Below are 23,529 nucleotides of genomic sequence, written 5' to 3'. Positions count from 1 at the left end.
ATCAGATAGTATATTAGTCTTGTGGCTAGTGGTTGTATTAAATCATTTCATAGTTATAATAACTCCAACATGGCAGTGCGAAAAAAATTAACAATAATGGATCGCAATAAATCATGCTTTTTCGGTTCCAGAGAATTTTCCGACATTTATAAAAGTTTCATTCAAAATCAGGGTCTAGTCGACGCATTTTTCCTACAATGTTGACGTGTACTGTTTCAAATCATGGTGGAAAAACGACTAGTTATAAATTATTAATTTTCGAGTACTGTAAAGTGTAAACATTCGTAAAAATGAAACAACTTTTTTTCGTACAAAAATACAAAAACTTTCTTTGTGTCATTGACCCAGACAATAAATATCCTGTCTACAATATCCAGACTCACGGTAGGCGCATTGGGTCTTCTACTTATTTTATAGGTGTAATTTGTAAATTACTGCAATGAATGATATCCAATAGAATTTAAAATGATTATTTTTTTTAATTTTAGCATATTCAATTTCTTTTATGAATATATAATATTAAAGATTAATCAAATTGATTATATGAATAAAAACGAGGTACTTGCTTGGTATGTTGTAGGTATACCTCTATAAAAATGGACTAGCCAATCTAGTTGATTCCTTTTTCTTTACGTCTGTATGGAAACTAAGCAATCTGGCTGATGACGTTAAGGTCAGTCAAAGTGGCCATTTTCTGTTGATACACACAGGGATTTCCTGAAAGCTCTCTACGAAATGATGGTTTTTTAGACTCGTTTTTGGCACACCACACAGGAATACTATAGTTTATCACGTATCATATAATGCCAAATCATACAGGCAGACGAGATGGACCAATGAAGCTACGGTTAACAGGTAAGTCGTATTTTTGTAGTTATGAAATTTCTCTTCGGAAAATAGATTGTCGCCCCAGCCAGTCGAGCCGTCTGCTTCTCACTCATTGACATAATTCCATATACACCGTACCACACCACCACCTTTTTATGCGGCATCCACTTTACTAGGCTTGGCTAGGCCAGTGTGGTACAGTATGCCTAACTATATTGGGATAACTAGACCTCGCTAGCCACAGATAAAGCTGTGATAGAAAAAAAAATGAGATTTGACCCATATTTACTCCATAAATTTAATTAAGCCTTAACAATTGATTAGGCATATTATTATTAATACATTATTAATATTATTATTAAATACATAAATCAATTTATAAATGAAAAAAGAACAAATGACAAATTTGAGAAACAAATGGGATACAGTAAGGCCTCTAGGGTAGTACTATCCCATTCTATATTTTATTCTTTATTTTGTCTAAAGTTTGGTTTATTTTATAGACAGACGAACTAAAATCTAATAATAGGCCTAAAATATTATTATTTGTATTTAACTTTAATTATGTTTATGTTTAACTATCTTTTTTATTGATCAATAACTTTGTATATATTATTAATGAATTTGTTTACCTTAAATTATTCAATTAAAATAAATACATTTTTCTGAAACAATGTGAAAAAAGTCAGAATAATGATGATTGTGTGAGGATTGACAACTACTGAGAGGAAGTGGCCTGACTAGACAAACTATGAACAAGATCAATAAAGTACTGAAGTAACATGCTACAAATTAATCCTTCAATTACCGTTTCACAGGCGCATATGGATCCTGTTTATAAACGTCACAGTACATTCAGACCTGTCAAAATTTGGTGAAAAGAATGAGTGTCGTGTTACTGGTTGGGATTGACATTTCTAACTGTATTTTGTTTTAAAAGAATTTCGGGAAAGTCACACTTTTTAAAGTGTGTAGAATTTTGATTTAATATTAAAATATAAATTGCTAAAAAATACTATACATACTAATTGGATTGATTTAATACTTAAAAGTGTTTAAATTATGCCTTTTAAATCAATCCAAAATTCATCCTTTTGACAGGATTATATTCCACCCAACCTTTTGAGTCATTTCATAAATTATCAAAAAAAATATTTTGTTATTATTACTGTACTTGTAATTTGAAAGCTATAAACCATGAAGCAATTAATAATTATCACAATAAAAAAAAGCCAGCAATATGTTTTTGATGGAGACAACTTTCTTGAGAGGAACAGATTTGTGTTAATCGACGGAGCCCTGATTTCTGAAACTTAAAGAATAACAGATTTGCCGGTGCCTTGTATTCTGTGTGTATTGAGTCTAAAACATTATAACGACCCTTGACTTTTTTTGACTTATTGAATAATGCCTTTTTATCCTGTATTAATGAATGAATTACCATGTACAGAAAGATTGAGTCTTGAGTGTGTAGAAGAATAAAGAGACTGCAATAGTCTAATAACCAGCCAAAATGTTGGCATCATCTTTGTTGTAGACAGGATTAGTAAAACATGCACTGACTGGTGAAAGTAAATAAAGCTCTGTCTCCACTATCAAAATAGTTTGACAAAATAAGGACAGTACAATTTTTCCATTGAAACAAATTCTGTGATGTACAGTACAGTATATCATCGCATGTTGGGCCTCCGTCTGTTTATGAATTTTATTAATTATCTCTCAGACAAGACAAAACAATCTGTCTGGTTTTGTGGTTTTTTTAGTGAATGGATAACTTTACTGATTTTATTCTCATTAATATCAGGATTAAGTAGGATTAATAATCTAATTAAAATAATTTGTACTAGGGCATTAAAACAGTTTAGTCTTGTTTTTTTACAATATAATGTAAGATTGAGAATGGCTATATTTAAATAACTCTATAATATTGGCCAGGGTCATACAGTGTGCTTTGTCTCAAAGTGTTTTACTATGAGTTGCTACAGTACACTGGATGGCAATCATTCTGATGATTATCATAATTTATTTTTTGTCTTGCAGTATTATGTGCCAAAAATGTTTACAAACGAGACTTTTTCCGTAAGTATTTTAAAAATGCATAATTAGTGTAATTAATTCTTCTTTCAACTATTGAAATCATTTTGTAAGTGCTGGAACAATTAAAGCTTAGTCTGTTTAATATCAGTTAGAATTCAGTAAAATTATACACTACCGGTAAAGTATATCAATTTGGGGTGTGTCAATGCTAACCTCCATAATTAGTATACTATGATTTCTGCTGTATTTAAAGTATTAGTGTTAATGTTAGTAAATTGTTAATATTATTTCAAGCCAGATATTATGTTATTTCTTTGTGCTTTGTGCCAACAGAATAGAGGCAATTTGAATATATTTAATTCATGTGGGAAACTGCATACTGAGGAATGTATAAAACAATTACTAGGTTTTCAACTGTGCTAGTACAGTAGTCTATATTCCATAATATAAAACAGTAGCGTCCTTGTGTAATCGGGCTAGAATAAGATCTCCAAATAAAGTGTTGAATTCACAAGTCAAAATGAACAAATTATAAAGATCTGTAGCCAATCAAATATGCTAATCAATTGGTGTTCATTGAAAGAGGTAGAATAGTTAGATTGTCATGCTTCATTAAGTATAATTACACGCAAACAAACATCGAAAATAAGAACAAGCTTCTAGTGACTTACTGTAGGTGGTCAGACCATAAATTTCAGGTAGTTTTATTGTATATTATTGTGTCTACATCTTGATACAGTAAATTTGTAAAAAGTATACTGTACCTATAGCCCTACTCTTTGAAGGAAGAAATCTATAAAATTATAATTAGTATCTCTCATTATAAAGGAAATTGTTGTAGCTTTAATTAATTTAATTTTGTATATAAAATATTGTTTTAACATATTTTTATTTAACATTTTTCAATAATATTTTGTGAGTATGGTGGTATGAGGATAGCCTTTGGGCTATTTTACTGGTAATAAAACAATTAACAAATGTAATTAAATAGGAGGTATCTCAAGAAAAGGAACACTTCTTCTGAAGTACACTAATTTAATTTGCTAGTTATAGTTATAATTATTAAATGTATTTAATTTGCAGGTCTACCTGATGCATTTGCTAAAGTGGTGGTGGATGGATCTGGTCAATGTCATTCCACATGTACCTGTAAAGGAACACTAGACCCTAAATGGAACCAACACTATGATTTGTACGTATAGGCTTAATGGCTTGAGGGTGGACTTGTAAATGAGCTTACAGTTCATAGTGGGATTACAGTTGTACATAAGATTTTAGCATGGCAAATTATACAGTACCCCTTTCACAGACTGCGGAGTTTTCACAGACTGGGGCTGACACCACTCAAAACACAGGTGCTGATGCCTCTAAAGTTTACACAGACTGGGGCTGACACCACTCAAAACACAGGTGCTAATGCCTCTAAAGTTTACACAGACTGGAGCGCACATGACACAAAACACATGTGTTTATGCCTCTAGAGTGTACACACACAAGGCGCATAGCACAAACAACAACAGTGTTGACGTCTCCAGAGTTTTGCTAGGCAGTGTGAAAGGGGTATTACATGTTTTACTGTACAGTATATTCAAGATAATAAATATTATTCTTTTATTTGTCTTATTGTAAAGACCCGTTGACAGCTTTGTAAGATCTGTTTCCTGCATGTAATTCTAATGTATATTGTCTTTTTAATGCTTCCTGATACTCTGTGATGACACTCTATTTGACGACAGTCTTTTTAATGACGTCTGTGGATCTAGTTGTTGGCAAGAAGCCATCTTTTTTTTATTACCAAACCACTTCATATCCCTCATAAAATGAATACAGTAGTGTGTATGTACATACCACTTTCTATTCATTTATATAGGTGTGTTTACAAGGGTCACAGATCGCATATTATTCAATAGTTCACCATATCTATTTAACCATTTCAAAGCCTGCAGTTTATTATCACTTACCTTTATTCATGCAGTGGCTATTAACCACTTACCAACTACAAAAAGAATAAAACATGGTGTTTTCAAATGATTTTGCCACACTGAACTTGTCTGAGCCCACCCAGTGTTTTTGTAGGGATATGCCTACTAGTGAAAAGATAATAGTTGGAATTGAATGTCAATGATTAATGCAAAATTTAGAAAATTATTTATGGGAAAAAATCATTGTCGGTATTGTGTAGTATATATATGATCGGTATACTGCACATTAGAACCAATCAAGACCCAACAAAGGGATGCCTTGATCGGCATACAGTACAATATCCTCTAGGGTTTGGTCATACAAAACATGTATTGTGTCCTCTGAATAGGGGTTCTATAGACATATTTTAATGAGGTCAGTTTTATTTTACTGCTATTTACTAACATTACCAATTTAATTTTTCTACAGGTTTGTCGGTAAGAATGATAGTATAACAATAAGTTTATGGAATCATCGTAAAATACACAAGAAACAAGGGGCTGGATTTTTAGGCTGTGTACGTATACTATCAAATGCTATACAAAGACTCAAGGATACCGGCTGTAAGTACACTCATATTTTTAGGCCAAAATAAAATATTATACTTGCGGTAAGCGAATGAGACGATTTTGAGTTGTTTTTTTGTCATTTAAAAAAAAAACAGGGTGGCCTTAAGCTCTGTCTACACTATTAAACTTTGTGTGTCAAAAAAATGTGATGTGCCCATATATGGACATGATGATGTCGTACCACAGCCATATTTACGTAGTTTGATAGTGTAGACAGAGGTTTATACAGTATTTTATTTTATTGATTCATTAGTTTGTATTTGTGTCTTCTTGGAAGAAAGACAAAGGAATGAACAAAAACACGCTTATTGCTACTGTTGCATTTGAAAAAAAAAATTTGTTATTCGATTGTAATATCGAGCCACATGAGTTAGATGTACGTCATCAAGAACAGACAGACAATATAAACATTCAAGAACTTGGCCATAAAATGCTCATCACAAATAATCAGTGTTTCTATTTATAAATTCAGTTACCATCTAACACATTGCTTTAATTTTTTTTCATTGTTTTTTCATTCATTTTTTGATTGATGTTGGTGGACATATTCACCAATCACACTTAAGTGAGAAATTTTTCTTAAAATATGTTAATTATTTGACTTAACTCAATAAATGTTTACGTATTTCCCTTTAAATTTTATTCGCTTAGATCGGAGATTTTTTAATTCTAAGGGTTTCCCTTCAGTTCAATTTCCCTTAGCCTAAGTGTGAACGGCTACTGGTGCTCAATACAGTTTGGTTTGTAGAAATGAACTGCCGATCAAACCTCTGTCCTATAATTGCTATTACTTTCTACAGTACCTTCAGCTTGGTATTCTTACAGTATGCAGAACTATACTTTACCGTACCCAAAATGATTTTTCTTTTTTTAATTTAAACACAATTTTTTGCAAACTTTCTGTAGAAACACAAAAAAATACACAAAATTACTTTAGAATACAATAGTGCATCATTCTGTAGCTTATGATTTGCTACAACAAAGGACCAAGTTATGTCATGATAATACATTGTGCGCATGCAGGGAAATTGGGACATTCTTTTTCACTCTTAACATAGATTTGGATGATTCTAGGTACAGATGGTAACTAACAACATGTGTAGGTCGTAGGTCATCATATAGTTAAAAGTAAATAATGTTCTCAAATGTTTAATCAGGGAGTTGTTATTAGATAACAACTCCCTGGTTTAATCTTAAACTTAACTACAGAGCATTAACCTACAAAATGTCAACTTCTACTTTCTAACAACCTAATAATCATATCACTTTTGAATGTTTATTTAATGCTCCCTCTAGTTACCATCTATTATATCAAATGTTATTACCAAGTTAACCTCCATCTATACTATCAAACTAGTTTGACAAAAAAAGTGTGATGTGCAAAAATATGGCAGTGATATATCAAAATATGGTAGTGATATGGCATCACCATGTCCATATATGGGCACATCACATTTTTTTTGTCTCATAAAGTTTTATAGTGTAGACAGAGCTTAAGGTTATACAGTAATTGCACAAATTTAAGAATAGGTAAGTTGAAGAGAGATTGTTAGGAGATTGAAGGTGAGCGATAAGGACAAATCTAAGGCATGGCTATTAAAATAATCTTTAGATTTTTATTTATGATAACTTAAGAATCAGTGAAGAACAGAGTACTAATTAAATTTTAACACCCTATAATTTAAATTTATATTCTCTATTTAATTTAGACCAACGTTTAGATCTCTGTAAACAAAGTCCAGATGATAACGAGACGGTGCGAGGGCAAATTGTGATAAGTTTGATGTCTCGTTATCGTGGGGCATACTCTGGAAGCGCTGTGATAGACTCGCGCAGTATCTGTTCACCTTTACCACCTGCAGACCCTAATGAACTCCCTGAAGGGTAAGTTTCTTTTTAAAGCATGGTTCCCACTAGAGACACAATGCACAAATTTAGACGAAACTCAAGTTGTTGACCAATCACACGCAACAATTCGAATAATCCATTCCTTGTGATTGGTCATATCACTTGCGTTGTGCTTATATCGTTGCATCGCGTCTCTAGTGGGAACCAGGTTTCATAGACCATTCAAAAACATTGTGCAACTTTAATGTAAACCATCTATTAAATCTGACATTTATTATTTTGAAATTATCATTGTTTTATTTATACAGCTTTGCGGCTATTTGTATTTAATTTCTTTAACTAGGTTTTGAAAATAATTTTACATAGATTAAGAGTACAACTTATTTCATGTTAGTATTTGATATTCTAAATCAATTATTCCAATACGCATATGTAATAACACATGCAGGTATGGTATGTCTTTAGCCATTGAGTAGCAAACAGTCCGATTGGCGCCTCATAAATCCTGTAATTGATTGATGTTTAACTAAGAAGGAATATTCCATTATATATTCATAACAAGTAATGTGTATTGTAATAAGATATGCAGATATAATAGGGATTCATTAGCCCAGTAACCGACCAATCTCAATCGCACGGTTGAATGATTTTTTTGCCATATTATTATAGGTCTTGTTCAAATCATGTATGTCCTGCTTTTTTTCACAACCTCACTCCTTAAGTCTCTCTATGAAATTATAATTATTTAATTTTCTTAAATTTTCTGTAAATGTGTGTTTTGTTTAGAGGTTGTATAGCAATACTACAGTATAAAGGTAAGGTCTGTGATGTTGCACAGTATCAAGGGAGCATTGTTACCAATGTAGCATAATTACAACCTTATTGCTTCACTTGTACTGCATCCCAAATTCATTGATCAACAGTTTTTAATAAAAATGTACTTTTATTTAATTGTACATAGCGCTCTGTCTACACTATCGAACCAGTTCAACAAAAAAAGTGTGTGATGTGCCCAAATATGGTAGTGATATGGCCAAATATGGTAGTGATATGGCCAAATATGGTAGTGATATGGCCAAATATGGTAGTGATACAGTATGACATCAGCATGTTCATATATATGGACACATAAAGTTTGATAGTGTAAGCATACAGTAGCTTAAGGATAATAGTTATTGAAAACAAAGACAAAGGTTGTATTGTTGTTGTGTTGTTTGTTTATGAATCCAACACATTTCTGTGTTTTTTAATTATTTAATTTAAATTAAATTTACATGATGTTATTTACCACTGGCAGCTGTATGTACACATTACACTATATGTACAGTAGGGCTATACAAAACTATGAATTCATTTAATTATTAAGTCTGTACTTATGAGTTGTCTCCAGCTTTGATATTATCGATAAGTATCAAGTTGCTTCAGTCAATCGTTACACTAGCCACTCTGTGATGATAGTAGAATTCTAAGTTTATATTATATTAATTAGCAATAAAGAAAAGTAATAAAAACAGAGGAGCTTAACTAATGTTAAGCAGATACAGTAGTTAATGAAATGTTTTATGCAGTAAGTTGACAATTTAAGAATATCATTTATAAATATAAAACATACATTTGATACAGTGCTTTAGAAAACACAAAAATGAACACTGGTAGTTGTACTTTACTCATGTAAATTGAAAATTATTTTACTTTCAATTTATTCAGTTTTTCATTCTACGTCTGGCATAATTAATCTATTCTTTTATGAGGTTACTATAATTACTAATATTTTACTTTGATATAACTAAGTATGATACAAAAAATGTTGAGTAATGTCTGTCTGGTATATTTCCTGATGTACTATCAGAAACTAATTAAAAAGGGATGCTAATAGTAACCTTGGTTACACACTACTACTAGGCATTGAGACATGAAGGACAGTGGGGCAAAGGAGAGAGGTTTTGAGGTAAGAAAAGGGTGCTAGTATGGCCATGTATGTTGGAGATGAGGAGAGGGTGTTGGAGACAGGTAGAGGATAATACAGTAAATTTAAGAAGATGTTGAAAGAGGAGCCAAGGAGAGGGTAATAGATCCTAGCAGATGGTGGTATAAGGTGCCAAGGAGAGGGTAATAGATCCTAGCAGATGGTGGTATAAGGTGCCAAGGAGAGGGTAATAGATCCTAGCAGATGGTGGTATAAGGTGCCAAGGAGAGGGTAATAGATCCTAGCAGATGGTGGTATAAGGTGCCAAGGAGAGGGTAATAGATCCTAGCAGATGGTGGTATAAGGTGCCAAGGAGAGGGTAATAGATCCTAGCAGATGGTGGTATAAGGTGCCACGGAGAATGTAATGGGGAAATAATTGATCTTATAGTACATTTAACTGTACCCTAATTTATAGTAAATTAATAGTAGCGCTGAACTACCAAGTGTTTCTTTATTTAGTTAAAGGATGAATAAATCATGCTCACTGTAATATTAAAAGAAAAATTAAAAATTAGGATAGATTACTGTAGTATAACTTTGGTGAAAAGCAATTCTTTTGAGTGTGAATTTGTTTTGTGTTTCCTCACTTAGATGGGAAGAAAGAGTGTCTACGTCTGGGAGAGTGTATTTTGTAAACCATTTCTCACGATCTACACAATGGGAGAGACCAACCAGGTTAGATCTTTGTTTTCTCACATTTTACCCTTCCACCGCACCTCATTTATCCAACCATGTGTGTAGCTTTAGCTTGTTTTATTCGTATCTTTACAAGCCACATCTCCTACAGTACCTGACCCATCTTGGAACACATTTGCTCTACCACCCTAGCTCTGCTTATCTTGGCTAAATTCTCTATCTAGACACCTTGCCCTATCATAGCACACATAGACTAGAGCACGTCTTCCTAGCATTTGTTTTGTATACTACCGTAGCTCTCTCATTCCAGTACTCATTTATGCTTCAAAGTTATTGCTTGTAAAGTTTAGTACTGTATATCTGATAAATTGTATTTTTGGTATTATACTACTCAATGAAAAGTCATTATATTTTCTCTATATTCTTTTTTTCCTCTGCAATATTTCTTCCTTTCTGCGTCTTAAAGCTTCTTTCCCATTTGGACACAATGTAACTTTGTAGGAACAGCGCAAATGAGTAAACCAATAACAAGCCACAGTTCAAATGACCCAGCACATCGTGATTGGTCAAATTAGTTATTGTGGGCTTACAGTACATGCTTGCGTTACATCCAAGTGGGAACCAGGCTTTATTCCACACCTTCAAATCATTAGTACATTCAATGTACTAATGATTGTAAAAACTGTCTAGCTTTTTTATTATTATTGTAACAAATTAAATCCTATTGTTATTCTTATGGTTTTCTATTAATCTTTTGCAACCAAATATTAAAAAAAAAATGTTTTCTTGTTGTCATGGCACCTCTCATGAATGTTTATTGTTATCGTTTGTAGAGCTTTTGTCTGTTCCATTTCAGTAATTCCAAATTGATTATTTCATTACATTACTGGTCACTGATTCACAAACTCCATAGAAACATGTGTTTATTCCTATGTAATAGTATGTGTACTGTAAGGTTTGAAAATGTACGCTGAAGGTATATTAATCTCTATTACTGTAACTAATAGTAACTGTAGCTTTGAGTACGGTATACTAATTTCTTTGTTTAACTTTACAGATTTTTTATTAGATTTTGGAATTGCTTGCATTCTAAAATAAAAATATATATAAATCATAATGATAATTAAAAATCATATTTTGAAATTATTACATAATCAGTGCTTCAATTGATTAATATCTGTCTGTTGGTTGTTTGTATTGTGTCAAATCTCGTAAATTTATGTTGAAAGTATTGTGGAAAGTATACAGTAGTATATGAGTGATATTTTCCACATATATTTTATCCTCATTTCATGTATCCTCATTTCATGTATCCTGTAATTATAAATATTCATATTCAAAAATTAATCCAATTCTGTTGATAATTGTGATTAACCCTCTGTGGAGATATTTTTAATTTTGGTCATTACTGTAAAATAAATTACTTTGTATGTCTGCTTATGTTTTAAATGTTTTAAAAATCATTATTGTTGAATATTTTATTGTTGGTTCATTTCTACAGTATTTCCTTCTATTCTTTACTTTGAAGAATTCTAATTTGATTTCATCTACAGGCCAGCTATTGAAACTGCTGGTAGCAGTAGTGGCAATATTACAAACCATCTAGTCTCCACAAGATCAGTGCATCAAGCACGACAAAGGACCAATGAGGAGGGCGGTTCAAAATCATCAGTTAGGCGACAGTCTTCACGGTTTAGGAATTACCAAAACAGATCTACGTTGCATCAAACATTAGACCTACCCGAAGGATATGGTTAGTGACTAACTATTTAAATACCAGATGTCAGATTTATCAAACTTTCATAGCAAAAAAAGCATCAATGATTTTGTTTATTAAGCCATTTTTTTAAATATTTTACTGTAAGCAAATACAGTATGTTTTCTTAAATTTTAGATGACAAAGTCCATACTTAAATAAATCTTCTGTTTTTCACTTAAGTACTACTTATCTATCTTTACTTAAATGAAACGATTGATAAAAATGTCAGTTCAGGTACTCATGGGTTTACATGAAATCTGCTTTCCCAGAGTATGGTGTTAAAATACAAACAAAAATGATAGAAAATCGTATAATTTAATCTTCTAGAACAAAGAACAACAGCACAAGGCCAGGTGTACTTTCTGGATACTGGAACTGGTCTTAGCACATGGCATGACCCACGACTACCACGTGACCTGGCCATCCGCGAGGAAGAACTTGGAACATTACCACACGGCTGGGAGGCCCGTCGTACACCAAGCAGTCGTGTATATTTTGTAGATCACAATAATCGTACAACACAGTTTACAGATCCGAGACTAAATGCAGAGATAATTAACAGAGCATTGACGGAAAGGAAGCGCGGTGAAAGCAGTTCACCCCAAGCGCCACGCTACCAGAGGGATCTTGTTCAAAAACTAAAAAGTATTCATGCGGAACTCCAGCAGCTACAACCGCAGACTGGACATTGTAGACTAGAAGTGTCAAGGGAAAATATATTTGAGGTAAGTGATTACAATAATAATCATCTGTGTACCCATTGTCCCTTTCAGTGTTAAAATTTTATTGGTTACCGTATTATATTCTGGTTATGGTCAATTTACTTGGACCTCTCCTTAGTTTAGTCTTTGTAAATGCACCATGATCAGCTACAAATTTGTTGTATGTCAATATTACCATACTTATATTGTAGTAGATACACATATACGAGGTTTACCTTTTACATATGAAATAACAGTGAAATGACATACCAAGTATAAATACAGAAATACTTCAAAATAAAAGGATTATTAAATGAATCACTAAATAAAAAAAAAATCTTATAATTGTATAATCCATAAAGATTTCAATCTAATTGTCATTTTTTTTATTTCTGAGTCATGGAAAATCACACAATAGACCAACAGCAATTAATCCATGTCACTTGGAATGTTTATAATAATTGCAATACTGATTTAATTACAAATTGTGTAAAAAAATGAAAAAGATCACTCGGTTTGAAAACAAAGAGTGAACAAGTTTTACTGAAAATCACTCGGATTCCTCTGCTAATAAACCCCCATTCCTACCATTTAAGTGCTAGTGCTCTGCTGTCATTGTTAGTTTTCACACTTGTTGTAACTCTGTTAAACATATTTCAAGTACAGTATTATACAGATATTGACTGTTTAGAGGTTAAATATAAGATTTGACATCCCCGAGGGAATGATATTAAGTTCGAGGGAATATATATTCCCCGAGAACTTAATATCATTCCCGATATAAAAGGCAATATCTGTTATATTATATAGCCAAGAACAAGTCTGGGTTGGGTGAAGCTAGGCTAGGCCTCCTATAGTATTTGTATTGTATTTAAACAAGCCTGCCTAGACACTTTACCTTGCGAAGAATAATATACAGATAATTACTAATTAATGATTCCTTGGCAATAAAATATTCACTTAGGCCTAGGTCGTTTAAATTAACAGGAGAATTTCCATCAATAAGCCTATTAATAATAATATTATAATCAGGTAGGCCGAATAAACAATTCGTCTTCTTCTCTTCGAGGAGCCGAATCACACCGGATGTTCAGCGTGTACTAGTTACTAGGTTACTACCGTGAGTATTGACCAATCACAAACTGTGTTTCGTCACATTTAGGGTGGACTAATAACAAATGAGGGCGCTATGTATGCATAGCTTAAATAGTTTAGAAGATTAATTTCTTCAAGCAACTTCCGTGGCGCAGCGGTTGAAGCGTTGTCTTGCGATGGAGTGACAATTCCACCCGAGTTCAAGATCATCGTTCTCGAGGATATATACGATTTACGATCCTCGCAGCGGTAGTCATGTGATGCAGTTTCAACCAATCACGTTCGAGTATTTACATAGGCTATGTAATATAACCCAATATAACACCCCACCCAAATTTGTCTATTCTATTATGTTTTTAGTTTACTGTATACTTCATTGTGTAGAAAGAGTCGTTTACATTTTTGATGTCATCTTATCAATTACTGTATCATACAATAATTGAATAAGATGCACAAAAACTATTATAAACATTCCAAGTGACATGGATTTGATTGCAGTTGGTCTATTGTGTAATTTTCCATGACTCAGAAATAACAAAAATGACAATTAGATTAAAATCCTTTTGGATTATACAATAAAATAAGATTTTTTTATTTAGTGATTCATTTAATAATCCTTTCATTTTGGAGTATTTCTGTATACTTGGTATATAATTTCACTGTTATGTCATTTGTTATGTAAAAGGTAAACCTCATATATGAATTTACTACAATATATAACACAATCAATCTTCAAAAGATTCATTAAATATTGAATGTCTAAATGGAATAATCAGATTAGTACTAAAGAAAATTTAAATCAGAATTTTAAGAGTATATTTAGTTGACTAATAAAAGCAATCAGCGTATTTAATTACAATATCAGTAGCCGACGGGCTGCTTGCTGCAGACATAAACGACGTTAAATTAAAAAATAAACGAGTCCCCGAACAGAAGACTACACCACAAAAACACCTAGAAGGCATTAGAGATAAATCAATAAACATTGCGTTATTGTCGCCAGCTTTTTAAGTTAGTCTGTATTTTACCTTCGTTTAATCTGGTAACCATTATCACTTGCTATTATTTATCGTGAATTAATGAGGTAGGTATAATAATGCCTGAAAAAACCCTATTTTATTTATATTTTTATCCAATGCAGAGCCTTGATCTCAGCAACAAGCTTTGTACCCAAATAAAAAGATGTCTATTATTAGAAAAGTGAATAAAGGCTTTTGTATTGAGGCTATTATATTAAAACCATTTTATTTATTCAATTTTATCTTTGAGCCTGTACAAAAAATACAACTACTGTCGCTTTGTACCAAAACTACTTTACCCAAAAAAAAATTATATTCAGTATTATTGAGGCTTTGTTATTAACTAAAATTTCTGTTTGAGACCAGAGGAAACAATTATCTTAACAGAGATACTGTATTTACCCTAAATTAATATTTAAGGATTTCCTTGAAGTGGTATTTACCTTTAGGGTATTTCTTTTATTTTAAGGGTGTTTCCATAGCTTAAGTGTGAATAGTGCTTTTGCAACAGTTTACATACATTAAAAATTTAAAAATTAACATTATGAATTTAATTATGGTATAATTTAGAAGCTTTTAATTATTTTCAAATAAAATTATGTAATTTTGAATATCCACCACAATTTACTGCCTAATATTAGAATTATACTTCATAATTTCGCTCTTACCTGAATTAAATTAATCTTTTTTCAATAGCCAAGCATGTTTTAATATTTGAATTGTTATAATATTAATATCTTGATTGTTAATGTTGCATTAATATGATAATCTTGCGGCACACAGAAGTGGTTGTGTGGCTGATGTTCTCGTAATCTTGGTGCCGATTTGCTTAGACAGAATCTTGTCTCTTAATGATTAGTCATGTTTTATTATTAAAAGACGTCAAATGCAATAATCGCATAGTTTGTTGACGCCTTCAATAGAAAAGTGCAGATTTCAGTTAAAAGGTTGTCTATTCCATCAAAAATGATTTGTATACTGTACTGTATATTTAAAGTTTTGTCACTAAAGAAGAACTGAAGAACTCTCTGGGAATTAAAGCTGGTGTACTTGGGTACCAATTCTACAAACCAGGAACAAAGTCATGTCGAGCTTAGGGCAAAAAATCCAATACAAATTTTAAAGGGTGGTCACATCTCTTATGAGGTATCTTCAATGATGTTGGAACCCCAGACTCTCTGCAATTATGTATTGAAGTCCGAAATAGAGTGAAAATAATTGAGACTTCTAATCAATATACTGTAACTGTACAGTACTAACTTTTCTATAAAGTGTATCTGCAACAAGAATCAGTGAATCTGCACAACTTTAGGCAGTGTTAAGGGGCATTCCCACCTGTTCCGTTTCGCTGAACGGAAGACGGCGCCGTTTTGTTACGTAATCGAAAAGCGTTAAAAAAATAGAAGCGTTCACACCAAGTCTGTTCCGTGACAAATGAACGGCCGGTGGAAAAACATCGAAACGGATCGATCGCCCTTGACTTGATCGAGACGGAACGGAACGAAACACGGTCTACTTTTGACCAATCATAGCCCAGGTTTATATGTCGAAGGAAAATAAACCGTTGTCATGATGCGAGGTCACGGAGTACGTGACAAAACATGTATGAATGTATTTCACGGACAGGTAAACGGGCGCGTCATGTTGAAATGAACGCCGTCGTCTTTCGTTCCACGAAACGGAACAGGTGGGAATGCCCCTTTACGAAAACCCAACAATAGTGTAATCACTCATCTAAAAAACGTAGGCAGTGTTAATCCACAACCCTTCAAAAAAGTGTAATCACACATATCGTGTCATTTTAAACTTGTGCTATATAATGCACACCCAACAAAAGCCTAATCGGTCACATCTTTTTTAAACTGCAGACAAGCACTTAATAGCCAGAGACAACTCTGTCTGGACTATTAATAATAATGATATAAAACCAAGCGGTCATCACTCTATTAATCTACTTTAATTATGATGTTATTGTTACAATAAAATCAAGATCTTTTGTAGACAGTGTGTCACAGACAGAGTTGATGTACTTTTTATATTTCATTAATGAATGTTTATGTAGTCTTTATAGCGTCATTTTGTATTGACTGAAGCTGAATACAATTTTAATGGTATTTTTTTGAGTACAAAAAAAAGGACTCAACTATAATTTTTTGCAAACGTTCTGCTTTTTCAAGTAAACGGTTAGATGCAGTCTGACTTGACGTCACCTCAATGTTGGTGAGGCCGCCATGTTTTACTGCATCATTGATGTTAGTCCCCACTCTAATCACTCTACATTTTTTCTAATGTACTGGGAAGTTTTTTTAACTATATGTATATTTTCTCTATTTATAATTTTGATTACTCTTTGACTTTGTTATGATATTTTCAATTACTGTACCACTTTAAAATCAGTGCACTAATACTGAAAGTACCTGCAGAATAAAAAAAGCATCGATAAGGTAAATAAAGAAAATAAACTACATTTGGAGCAGGTGTCCTATTCTAACATAAGTTTACTAATATAAATTTATGTTTCATACTTTTTATCCTTGCAGGAATCATATAGGCAAATAATGAAATTAAAACCAAAAGACTTAAGGAAACGATTGATGATTAAGTTCAAGTCAGAAGAAGGCTTAGACTACGGCGGTATTGCACGAGAATGGCTTTATCTCTTGTCACATGAAATGCTCAACCCCTACTATGGATTATTCCAATATTCACGAGATGATATATACACGCTGCAGATCAATCCAGACTCTGGCGTTAACCCAGTAAGTTACCATGTAATGTAATGAAAAAAAACTTTGTGACAAAAAAATGTGCCTGTATATGGACATGATGATGTCATATCACTACCATATTTAACAACCATATTTAAGCATATCACTACCATATTTAAGCATATCACTACCATATTTGGGCACACCACAGTTAGTTTGATAGTGTAGGTAGAGCTTAAGAGAGTAGAGTAGTTTCATACTCTGTCACTAGGTCAGAAATGAACCCTGGGTCTTGAGATTAGAAGGCAAGAATGTTACCACCAAGCTACAGCTTCACTAATATACTATGTGTTCCAGTTTTGTGCATCGTATCAATACATAAAGTCTTTATTTTGGGAAACAATGTTCTGATATAGCTTTTTATTCCGACTGCCTTTTTTTCTAGGACCACTTATCATATTTCCATTTTGTGGGCCGTGCTATCGGTATGGCTGTATTTCATGCACACTATATTGATGGTGGCTTCACCATGCCATTCTACAAACAACTACTTGGTAAACCAGTGTCTTTAGATGATATGGAGGGCGTTGACCCTGACCTACACAGAAGTCTTTGCTGGATGCTGTAAGTAATATAAAGTCTTTCTATTTAAATAGTATACTGTACTCTAGTAGCCAATTGTATAGCCACTCTTCATGAGCTAAGATCACTATTTTTACACATTTTGCAAACTTGCTCGTTACCTCTCAGTTACCCATTACACACACAAGGTCCTACATTTTTCTCATATGGTATCTATTTTCAACTCTATATTTTAACTTTCTTTCCTGTTGAAAATTTAGAGAGAATGACATCACTGATATAATTCAGAACAACTTTGCTGTTGATCATGACTGCTTTGGACAATTGACGACCTCTGAACTCAAACCAAATGGAAAGAACATACCTGTTACCATGGAGAATAAGAAAGAATATGTCAAGTAAGTACCCACTCTCTACTTCTATAATAAATACATACATATGTAACAGGTTCATTTTACTAGCGTCGTAGCCTTATCGCGTAGTAGCTTTATCGCGTAGTATTTTCCGGAGCTGCAGCACTGGCACAAACACAATAAAATCATCCACAGAGACAGTTCTTGGTTTGGAAAAGTTAAATTCTTTTATTGAAGCTAGTAACCAGTCGGAAGGAGATATAACAAAAACAGTGTTACTATATTTAAAATAACATATCAGTGATCGATCGATCGTATCATTAACGACAGTATAGGCTACTATTGCGTTGTGTCTAGTATAACAATCAAATAACTAATCAACTATATTAACTATAGTAAAACATCAAATAACTAATCAACTATATTAACTATAGTAAAACATCAAATAACTAATCAACTATATTAACTGTAGTAAAACAATTCTAAATTTAAGAGAAATAAAAATATAGATGCTTACCTAGTAACCAGTCGGAAGGAGATGAAAACCTTCACTTTGGGCTAGGCACTAGTAAGTGTCATCCATTCCCAGTTGGGTACTATGACCATTTTTAACCGATGGTATATACATTTACCATAACGTTATTTCGTAGTTTACAGACCGATTGTATTGTAACTTGAGTCATACACATGTAATTATCAATTTAAATTCGGTTATACAAAAAAAGAAACTATTAAAAATGCAAATCAATTAACAAAATCCCTTGTCCATTTATGAACTGACCCATACTGAAACATTATACACTAAATATTCATGACCATTTTCCCGCCACTTGGATGAGGTGACTCATCTATTTATAGCATGGTCACTTATCATTCCAGCTTTTACTTTAATGGGTCCCACAAGGTTTCTCAGATTCAAGTCAGATTCAGCAGATAAATCATTTATTTTAAAGTATTTGGGTATAAGCATACCTGTTACCCTGTTACACATAAACCATTTATATTGCACCTTATCAAAAATTTGATGCCGTACAACTACTGTACAATCATAATATAGTCTGTTGGTGCACCAGTCTGTTAAGTGTAAACTTCAAATTTGTATTATTTTGCTTATTGTTCTTTCAGGCTTTATGTGCAATGGAGATTTCTAAGAGGTATTGAGCCACAGTTTCTAGCGTTGCAGAAAGGTTTCAACGAACTTATACCACAACATCTTTTACGTCCATTTGATGAACGAGAATTAGAGGTAATTATTTACTTTCGGGATCAGTTGCCATAGATGTTGTCCAATCTCCAATCTTTCGTTTCATTTAATCAACATCAAAAATGTCATGGGACCCCAAAAGCAACAGAGTCACCATAACATGATATACTTGGCTTAGTTGATTATTGTAGTTATACAGCCTGGTTTTCTTTACATGTTTTCAATATACGTTTTTAAAGAACAGGAAAGAATTTGAGCCTTTAAAAATCATGTTTTACGATTGTTTTCTTATTTTCAACAGTTAATAATCAATGGTCTTGGCAAGATAGATGTAGAAGACTGGCAATCTAACACAAGATTAAAACACTGTTCAGTGGATTCGAACATAGTGAAATGGTTTTGGAAAGCGGTGCAATCTTTTGATGAAGAGAAACGTGCACGGTTGCTACAATTTGTAACAGGAACGTCTAAAGTACCACTACAGGGATTCAAAGCATTGCAAGGTTGGTTGATATTCCATGTGTATCTAGAAAAATTCCTACATACATCGTCACATGTGTCACGGTTTTTATGTAATCTTATCCTAAAAATAATTCCCATGATTCAGTTATAACATCTGAACAACATGTGATACTGTATCATAGAACTTTCCCATGATACAGAACACGTGTAGATACAGTACAGAGAACCTGTCTGCTATAAGCAAGATACAAAGTTGTACTGTATTCTGCAATGTTGAATCAAACATCAGTGGCTTATTTGAATAATATGGGTAAAAATGTATTATTACTTACTAAAATATGAGAACCAATGTTGGCGCTCTAATAAAAACACAAGAACTAAAATTATAATTGGTCCAAATACTACTGTATAATGATTATACATACGATCACTGCCTGAACACCATACAGTTATCAGCCCAGTGGCGTAACGGCTATGATCGCTCGCTGGCTAAACCCAGGGGCCCAGAGCATGAGCAGTCCAATGTAACTTAGTAGCGCTAAACCAGAGAAGCCTTTGCCCTGTACGTTATGCCACTGTATCGGCATCATAGTCATAAGTGCTGCATTGAAATGTCAATCACATCCATCTTTCAGTCAATTATTTTTTGGATACTGAAACATTCTATTTGTTTTCACTCATTAGGGTCAACTGGAGCTGCAGGTCCCAGGTTATTTACTATCCATCTTGTACAAGATACCAATACTGATAATCTACCCAAAGCACACACATGGTAAGTAGTCCTGGTGAACATTATAGTGCTAAGTAGTGCTATTACTATAAATATGAGAGTCACTGTAACCGCAATACACATATATCATGACATATTAACCATCATGATATCGTAATTATTGTAAAAATTATTTTACAAACATTACAAACTACTGATTTTAAAGGCGAGGTGCGGGTAAAAAATTTCTATTGATCATACATTCCAATAATTATCGATCTATAGTTTCCCCTATGTTTCATAATTTTGGGGATTTTATTTGTGTTACACGAGCTTGTAGAAAACAAGCACTTTCTTATCAGTTCAAATTACATAGTAAAATCTCTATTATTTTGTACACAAATTTTGTAAATAGAGAGGCATTTTAAAAAGCTATGAAAAACAAACGGTGTGGTAAAAAATGTTATCAGATGACTAAATATAGGTAATATAACTTGAATATTACATTTCTGGTATTTTTATTCAACTTCAGATTTTTATTTTCATGCTATAGCAAAAATTATCCACCGTATATCCACCATCTTTTTTCACCTTCTAGGGAGTCACCATACATGTTATTACATTAGGTTAACTACCTAACTACTGAAAAAAAGTCTTCCTGGTTTTTATAGCAGAATTTTGCCAAATTTTGTATTTGACCATTTTAAGGGAAATTTATGTTTTTTTGTCTTGATTCCTTTTACAAATACTTGATTTATGTAAAATTAACCAGATATTATATTTAAAATTCATGCCTGTACCTGAGCTTTAAGCTGGTTATCCCTGATATTCATACATTAATATTTATTACTAACAATCAATTTTATTATATTTTAATCATTTTTCCTTTCTTCCACAGTTTTAATCGAATTGATTTTCCACCCTATGAGAGTTATGAGAAATTTTTTGACAAGCTCACCTGTGCTGTTGAGGAAACGTGTGGCTTCACGGTTGAATAAACATGGGCACTATCAACCAATCAATACCTTCTCATACTGCAAAAATTTGAATACTAGATATTGATGCAGTGAACGTGTGACCAAAAGAGCAGTTTGGTTAGACTATTTTATGCAACTATTGTTGCTGCATTGATTTTAATGGTAACAAGGTTAATGAAAGATGTTTGCAAACCTATTTGACAGGGCCAAATGACCACCTAAATTCTGTAACTTCTGAGACTACAACTACTATCACTAACATGTAAGCCTTCCTGTATACATTTTTCTACAAGAGGAGATAATGTTTTTCGAAAAGATGAAGAGGAAATTCCAAGAAGGAAAACTGAAATGATTTAAAGTTTTCTTACTTAATATTGTTGGAATTATTATTTATTTTCATAGTTATTGCTTTTTAACTAGGTAATTTGCATACATGTGGTTGTGTCTACCATGTAGGAATGTCTGTTATTATTTGTATAGAGAAAATCATGCACCAACATTTATCTGTAACTATAAATATAATCATGTATACTGTAAACGTCTTGCACATAATGTACACATTTGATCATATTTGATCAACAATTCCGCATATGTATACTGTATTTGCTTAAGTTTCTATGCTCATTTGCATGTTGTTTGGCCACCTGTGTTTATATATAATTTATATTTATATAAACTAAAGTATTCTGATTGGGTTATCTAAATTCATGACATGATACAAGCACATACAGTGACTTATCTTTAAGAAGTTATGTCAGCACCAATCAAATGCTTGCAAAGGGAAAACACTGTTATATGCGTTTCTGGATTTTATAATGGTTGCTGTCTACATAACGTAAAACTGTGTTATATCTTGACACGCAATACTTCTGTAGTCAAGGATGTGTGTATATTTACAGAAATAATTTGATAGAATTTAATTGTATAGTATTTTGAGGTACAGTAGTGGAAGTTGTTTATTACATGTAATGTATTAGTTATTGATTGTTACAACTGTTTTGGAAGATTTTTTTAAGAAGGATATCAAGATAGTTTTGTACAAAGTTACCATCACAATGTAAAAATATTGAAACATATGCCGTGGAAGGTAATAGGAACTGTATGTATATTACTGAACTTGCTTATAATAAGCTATATCGTCGTTCTTTGCTAAGCAATTCAAATTTTGTATCAATAGTTTACGGATTTAAAAGAGAGACATTGTATCTAATTGCCCCTTATTTAATGTATTCTTAGTTAATTTATATATAATATCTTTTCTCTATCTAGCTACATGTAAAGGTTTTAACAAGATATATACTGTATATTGGTGATTGGATCATGCAGAATATGTGTAGTTTGTGTGTACGTATACAATTTGTGTGAGTGAGAATTTGAATGACAGGGTATACATGGATGGTGCCTGCATACGTGTGGGAGTATTAGTCGGGCGTGTGTGTGTGTGTGTACGTACATACGTGTATGAAGCTTATTTTGAATAGTGTGCTAGCTAGTATAGGTTAAAATTAGAATAGTCAGGTAATTCAACATTAGTATTTGGTAATAATGAACATACATCATGAGAATAGTAATAAAAATAAGCACTAATCCCACAATGCCATAGCTACTAAGACATGGTGCTTGATAACTAGTCTGCTGCCCACAAACAATGTTTTATACATTTATAATATAGCATTGCTTTTTATAATTAAGCACTATCAATCGCTGTTAACACGTTTTCTGCAGATATTTCATGTAATGCAGTAAACGATTTTCATTGTTTTACAACTATAAGTTGCTTCTTGTTCCTATATGACCATATTAGGTGAGATTGTGTTGGTCACAGCTTTACTCTGCAAGTGTATATGAAAGATTTTAAAACTACTGTTATAACAGTGCATTAAAAAAATTACTGCAGTAATCAAATTACTTTACTGCAGCAATTTCAGTAGATGCATTTTGACAATAAGCTGTAATATATTTATGTACAACATTAATGTTACAAGTAGTCTAATTTTCAGTCGGTAATAAAGACACTATTACGGCAGTTTAATATTTTGTCGAATATATTTTGTATTTTATATATTTTATTTTACTTAATTTTGTTGCTCATGGCGCCCCATCACAATGTTT

The 23,529-nt window shown here is 32.6% G+C and overlaps 1 protein-coding gene across 2 annotated transcripts; it reads left to right on the top strand.

Annotated features, from left to right (window-relative positions):
• Positions 1 to 696: 696 nt before the first annotated feature.
• On the top strand, positions 697 to 23,449 carry LOC140058883 (E3 ubiquitin-protein ligase SMURF2-like). Of its 2 annotated transcripts, XM_072104659.1 has the most exons (15): positions 697 to 855; positions 2,869 to 2,907; positions 3,949 to 4,057; positions 5,257 to 5,390; positions 7,106 to 7,280; positions 9,804 to 9,887; positions 11,402 to 11,601; positions 11,935 to 12,332; positions 16,963 to 17,181; positions 17,576 to 17,754; positions 17,973 to 18,110; positions 19,191 to 19,311; positions 19,571 to 19,772; positions 20,416 to 20,503; positions 21,339 to 23,449. In XM_072104659.1, exons 1-15 carry the CDS (start codon positions 804 to 806, stop codon positions 21,436 to 21,438), a joined length of 2,238 nt encoding a protein of 745 aa, XP_071960760.1. In that variant the 5' UTR covers positions 697 to 803; the 3' UTR covers positions 21,439 to 23,449. The 2 variants fall into 2 exon arrangements, with proteins under 2 accessions (XP_071960760.1, XP_071960768.1); XM_072104667.1 differs by lacking the exon at positions 9,804 to 9,887.
• The last annotated feature ends 80 nt before the right edge of the window (positions 23,450 to 23,529 follow it).

Source organism: Antedon mediterranea, chromosome 1 (assembly GCF_964355755.1).
Source record: "Antedon mediterranea chromosome 1, ecAntMedi1.1, whole genome shotgun sequence".
NCBI lineage: Eukaryota > Metazoa > Echinodermata > Crinoidea > Comatulida > Antedonidae > Antedon > Antedon mediterranea.
Note: the sequence above shows the minus strand (reverse complement) of the source record. Positions and strands in the feature narration are given on the sequence as shown.